Genomic DNA, 6,541 nt, shown 5'->3' with positions numbered 1-6,541 from the left:
TGGCTCGGCTGTCCGAGCTGAGTTCAGCGGTTTGTGGAATGTTTTGTGAACTAGACGCGGACGCTCTTGGACGTGGAAGCAGCTTTGTGCTTGGATAGTCCTCTGAAAAACTCCCTGAACGCAGAATAAGAGCAGTTATCCGGTCCGTGAGGGCAGAACAGGAACTCGTAAGACTGCTATGAATTTAAAGACGTCGGAACAAAAAAAAAGGAAGACAACGAGTCAAGCAGTGGATCCGGTGGAATTTATCATTCAACACCGTCGAAACTGAGGTTTCCCTGTTAGCTAAGTTGTGTGTTGAGTAAAAGCTGTATGTTCCCCTGCTATTTCCCGACCGACTTAAAGGCGTTATACTGGAAAAAAAAGAAGTTAAATGTGTCCTCTGATATTTCATGGTAAGTGCCGCATAGAAGCTGCAAAGCTATTCTTTCGACAGCTGTGTCTCCACGCCAAACTCCACTTGGAAATATTTCCATTTCTACACTGACTTTCTCGTGTCTCGTAGGACACGGGAGTAAATCCCACAGGAATTGGTACAAAATGCTCTTCAGATTGTTCTAACTTTTAAGTCAGCATATGTTTGTACTCAAAAGCTATTTTTGGATTCACACATTTACCCCACCAATTAACTTTATACTCATTTGTAAGGAGTACGGTTAAGTAAATGAAAATGTGTAAATGTATTTAAAATAAGAAGTGCTTGGTAAATTACACATATGCCGAATTTATCTGTGTCTCACCTAGAGTCAAGTTGCACAAGTAAATCATATGTAACGCAACCTTAAAAACAAGCCCATCTCCCAATTATTTTTTTAAAATCGAAGTAGCATAGCGGTTCGGTAGGTAAGCTAGCAGAGTGAGCTCAACTGCTGCCTTTAAACAATTAAAGGCACTGGCTGCCAGTAGAGCATCAGGTTAGGAGACTGTATTGTTTAACTACCAGGCCTCCTTCCTTCAACATGAGGGGATTTTTACAAAGTTTTCACAGTGAATTGTTTGCTATCATTTTAGAAAAGACCGATGCTAACTGTGGTAAATTAAAATAGAATAAGTAGATAATAACTCTTCTAATAATCTTGTCCAGCCTTGATCTCCACAGAATAGTTTTTATTCTTAATCACCTTGATGGGGTCTTTCAAGTATATCTTTATTTATAATGTGAGATATGGGCTTTTATCCATGTCTGTCTGTAGTATTGTAGTTTAAATGAAGGGGGTATGGAGCATTGTAATACTTTAGCAAACCCTGAAGCAAGGACAAGACAAATAATAGTAACACTTTAAAGTACATGTATGTAATTTTCTAATAATTTCTTTGATGTTTACTGAACATAACTACTTAATTTACTTTTAATTATATGAGAATTAAAGGGATAATAGAGATAGTTATTGGTAAATATTGGCTGCGTCACATTACATCTTTCCACATGCTTACCACTGAGAGGCAGATGAAGAGCTGCAGTTAAGAAACACTTGCCATGCTGAGTATGCTCCTCAGGAACCTCAAGAATGAACCCGCCTCTAATTATGTCCCTACATCGTCTCTTTTTCTGTGCAGGACTCCATGTGATGGTGTGAGGATGGGACAGAGTGGTGCTGGAGGTGACTGCAGCCCTGGAGGCTGATGAACGCGCTCCATCGGCCGGTCAGGATGCACATAGCTTCGGTGGGTGTCAGCAAGTTCTGCTTCCTGTTTTCCATTGCGTTCTGCGGCCTCCTGCTTCTGCTCATCCCAACCCTCCAGCCCCCAGCTCGCCAGGTGGACCTACCTCAGCCCAGACCCCAAATCAGACCTACGCAGACGGGCCCATCGCACCATACCAGTGCTCCAGCGGTGCCTGTCCATGCTGGGGAAACGGACTCAGCCGCGGGGCTAAATGGGAGCTCAGCGGGGCAGGGGGGATCCATGGACACTGAACTTACCAGAAATGACGAGAGGGGAAGGGACTCTGAACATATCCTAGAAAGAGGGGCTCTTCCTGGAAGAAACGGTGGTGGACTTTCAGGGTCTAGGTCCAATGAGCCATTAGAGCTGAAGGACATTTTTATTGCTGTGAAGACTACCAGGAAGTACCACAAGTCCAGACTGGAGCTGCTGATTCAGACCTGGGTTTCCCAAGCTAAAGAACAGGTGAGGAGAGCTCTGGGGGTCTGTCATCCTGCTGCATGTTTAGCAGACTGCAAATGAATTTCAGGCAGTGGAAGAAAAAGTTTTTTTCAAGAAGTCAATTGCTTTAAGACAAACACTCACACACTCAGGATCGATGTGTCTCTGACTGTTGTAATGCTTTTTCAATATGCAGGTCCCAGTCCACAACACCACCTAAACTAACCATGTTAGCTTCAGAATATACTACTGCCCTAAAGTTTGAAAACACTGACTTCCAATATGTCGACACACTAGGGGAGAGCTCTGAGCACGATTCTGTATATCTACACAGAAAAATCCTACAAGTAACAAAACTGTGACCTCATGCAACTTCAGTGAGTTATTTAATCAATGTCAATGCTTATCACTGAAATGGGCAGAGCATACAGAGCTTTGAGAGTTAGGCCTGCTGAAGGAGACAGGCCCAGACTTTTTATTCCACGTTTTCCAACAGAAGAGCCAAGGCATCATGATCGCAAGGGAAGAAACCCTTATTACCCTTATTACCTAAGAGCTGAACCATCCATGATGGCTGTGAGGGGTGTGGTACATGAACTAAAAGCTGTCTGTAATAATAATCGATGTGTTGTGATCGGTGAAGCTGTCAGCTGCATACTCACACCGGGACATAGCATTCAGAGCACATGTGGATCCACCAGGTTTTATGTGGATGTAGATACAGCGTTGATGTCAGCGCTCATGGATTTGGCTCTCGCCTGCAGACACCCTGTGTCTGTCATCAGGGTGATTTTCAGGGTGTTGCCTTATCACCACCAGAGATTCCACACAGTGTGGTTAGAGTCTGTCCTAGCTGACATTCAGTGGAACCACAGGGGCGTTGATAAGAAAATAAATCTCCATTCCACATAGTAGATGTGTACCGCTGTCTCTTTTTGATATAATTTGATATATACCTTTGACTAGACTTGTAGGATGGGGAAGATTTTTCTGAAAACACTTGCCGGGAGGAAGTGTTACACAAATGAATGTCCTGTTGACAACACAAAAAATGGACCAGATGGCAAAAAGGCAAAGCGATACGGACTCTTGAGTTCAGATCTGCTGTGAGTCTGGTCTGCGCTGTGCTGTCAGCCTTAACCAGCCATTTACTCCCAGAGACTGGAAGGCACTACAGACCTGCTGCCGTTTTATTTTACTGCTCTCATGTCAGTAAAGTCACCCCCCCCCCCCACCCCCGACACACACACACACACCATGTTTACAACTGCCTGTAAAATTAAAAGCTGCTCTCACTAATTTGTATTTAATGTAAACATGTCAGTGCAGCTCTTCCACCGTAGTAGTCCATGCGATCAGGAGAAGATATGTACCCATAAAGAAGCAGGAGATGGTTTTATTTATTAGAAGGCCGAGGGCAGCTCAGACGACCCCTCTGACCCCTCTGTGGCTCGTATTTGATGGTGTGTGAAAGTTCCAGCCTGCCTGCGGGGCTTTGAGGAGGCCCTGCTGTTCACTGTGCATCACAAACTCTAGCCTACAGAGCTCTGTTCGAGTACTAAAACACTTCACAGAGGTTTATAAAACTGTGTTGTTGTTGTGTGTCTGTGTGTGTTATTTTTTCATGTGTGTCTTTGCTCTTCCTCAGACAGATCTTAACAGTGTGTGTCTGTGTGTTTCAGACCTACATGTTCACAGATGGTGAGGACAGGGAGCTGCAGATGAGAACAGGTGAGACATGGGACAGACAGTGTGTCCTTACTCTTTGTGTGTGTATTCATTCATGTAAATACAGATATATGTACTGTGATCCACACAACAAGTATACAAGTGTAGGTGCAGTCATATAGTGTACACAACAGCGTGGAATTGAGCTGTGCTGTCTCTGCCACAGGAGCTAACATCATCAACACTAACTGCTCGGCGGCTCACACCCGACAGGCTCTGTGCTGCAAGATGTCTGTGGAGTACGACAAGTTCATCGAGTCTCAGAGGAAGTGAGTGAAGCCTGGTCTGAAGAAACCAGTTCGCTACCTACACACTGCAGCACGATGCTGACTGTGCGTGTGTGTGTGTCTGTGTGTGTGTGTGTTACAGGTGGTTCTGCCACATGGATGATGATAACTATGTGATTCTGCCCAGCTTGCTGCGGCTGCTCTCCTCCTACCACCACAGCCAGGACGTGTACCTGGGCCGGCCCAGTCTGGATCACCCCATAGAGGCTGCAGAGAGAGTCAAGAGCGATGGATCCGTCAGTTCACTCACAGCTTATTAAGAGTTTCTGGCTCCAGGACTTGATAAATACAGCAGAGAGCTCTACCTCTGATAAACACTGATAAAGTTATTACTCTTTTTTTTTTTTCTTTACACACCTCACAGCTGGCTGATCCGGCTCTTTGTGTCTCATTCCAGGTGTCTGTGAAGTTCTGGTTCGCCACAGGTGGAGCAGGTTTCTGTATCAGCAGGGGTCTGGCACTGAAAATGAGCCCGTGGGCCAGGTAGGTCAGGGATTCTCCAGGTCTGTAGCCGAGGTCAGGATTTGGTGAATTCATGTGAACTTTGGTAGAACAAGAAACCAGCCGGGCCCTCAGGGAGAACGGGGGTCTGGCCTGTGGGTGTGAAAACACACTCTGATAAACCCTGCTGGCTGAAAACTCCTTGTCTTGTGGTTTCAGTTTGGGGAATTTCATCAGCACGGCGGAGAAGATCCGCCTCCCGGACGACTGCACCATCGGCTACATCATCGAGGCCCTGCTGGAGGTCACCCTGACTCAGACGCAGCTCTTCCATTCTCACCTGGAGAACCTGCAGAAGCTGCCCACTGACTCAGTGCTGGAGCAGGTCAGTATGTACCTGTGTGTGTGTGTTGTTGTTGTTTCATCTACAGTGCAGTGCTAACTGTGAAATATAATTATTGATTGTCTGATTGTCAACAGGTGACTCTCAGCTACGGAGGCTTTGAGAACAGGAGGAATGTGGTCAGCGTCGTTGGAGGTTTTTCGCTGGCTGAAGACCCCACGAGGTAAACACACAGATGGATCTGGTTAGTCCTGGCTGCTGTGAAGCATTGGAGCCACAGGGGGTCTAGAGCAAACCACAACCCAGACCCAGAAGTACTCAAAGGGATGTGTCTACATAGTGTTGGTACTGTGGGGGGAAAAATGTAAGCTTCAGGGCGGGTCAGGACAACTGAACGCTGACCCCTGTCTCTTTTCACCCTGCAGGTTTAAGACAGTCCACTGTCTTCTGTACCCAGACACCGACTGGTGTCCAAAGCTGAAGCCTCGCCACAGAAACTGAAAGCCCGCCATGTCTTTTTTTCCACAGCACTGACTCCGCTGAACCTTTACCCCACCGCCTCACTCCTCTGAGGTCAGGTCAAGCTACGCGTAGCTGGGAGTACTTTATCTAAAGCAGCCTTTTTATATGTACAGAAAAAAATCCTGCCTTTATCATTGAAGCTAAGGTGAAGGCAGGAAGTAGGAAAGCTCAGCCTAATGCTTTGGCTCCATCCACTGTGGTTTTAACTTTACCAGCGGTTAAACCGCGAACTGGGCTGGGTTACTGGCCTAAATATTTCTGATGCTGTGCTGTGGTTATGGCTGACAGCTGTCCAGTGCTCTGAGCTGTGATGGGTCTTTTGGCTCAAACAGTCAGATCCTGTGTAGTTTTATGAGATTTAGTTGTAAAGCTTGACTTTAAACTTAAATCAAAGGTTGACAGTACGTGAAGGAGCCCACAGTATTATCATTACCCTGAGCCGTCTGCTCACCAGCAAATGGAAAGCAGATGCATGTGAAAAATGGATGAGGTACTTTTAAAGAGTCTGAGGAAGACGTGTTGAATTTTCTTTTCTTTTTGTCTGAGACATGAATTGAACCGAAGTTTGCTACGATCAGAAATGATCTGATGTTTGCTCAGTGCACAGAACCTGTGTGGAAGGTGTGTGTGCTGTCAGTGTCCTGACTCCCTCATATTCTCAGCCAAATACCTTCTTCTTCTTCTTCTGTTTTATGGTTTTGCACTGCTTTGATTGTATCATTTCCTGTACGTTACTGACTGTACCTACATGTTACAGTGTCGTGGACATATGTTGTTGTTTTTTTTTTGTTGTTGTTGTTGTTTGTTGGAGTTATGATGCAGTCAGACCAAAATAATTATAGTTTGTGTGATGTGGCCTAAAGCAGGAGGGGATAGGAAGCAGTTTTAACAGAACCTGTAGGAGCTAACGTGGCTAGCAGGCTAACAGCTGTCCAGACATGGACGCGTCCCGGTCCGTTCCTCGTAGACATGAACAGGAAGTGAATTTTGGTCTGACTTCACCATTTGACTTCAGTGGGTGGAGCCCAGAAGTTCCTGCTGAGTGACACTTCCATCTTATAATACAGGTGCTGAAGTCTTGCACTCTGATAAACTGATTCTTTGGGCTCCACAC

At 45.7% G+C, this 6,541-nt stretch overlaps 1 protein-coding gene across 1 annotated transcript; it reads left to right on the top strand.

Moving 5' to 3' along the window:
- rfng (RFNG O-fucosylpeptide 3-beta-N-acetylglucosaminyltransferase) lies at positions 1-6,453 on the top strand. Its single transcript, XM_041067324.1, has 9 exons — positions 1-395; positions 1,558-2,130; positions 3,789-3,837; positions 4,001-4,103; positions 4,204-4,357; positions 4,519-4,604; positions 4,782-4,947; positions 5,043-5,128; positions 5,331-6,453. Exons 2-9 carry the CDS (start codon positions 1,624-1,626, stop codon positions 5,404-5,406), a joined length of 1,227 nt encoding a protein of 408 aa, XP_040923258.1. The 5' UTR covers positions 1-395; positions 1,558-1,623; the 3' UTR covers positions 5,407-6,453.
- The last annotated feature ends 88 nt before the right edge of the window (positions 6,454-6,541 follow it).

Source organism: Toxotes jaculatrix, chromosome 21, assembly GCF_017976425.1.
Source record: "Toxotes jaculatrix isolate fToxJac2 chromosome 21, fToxJac2.pri, whole genome shotgun sequence".
NCBI lineage: Eukaryota > Metazoa > Chordata > Actinopteri > Toxotidae > Toxotes > Toxotes jaculatrix.
Note: the sequence above shows the minus strand (reverse complement) of the source record. Positions and strands in the feature narration are given on the sequence as shown.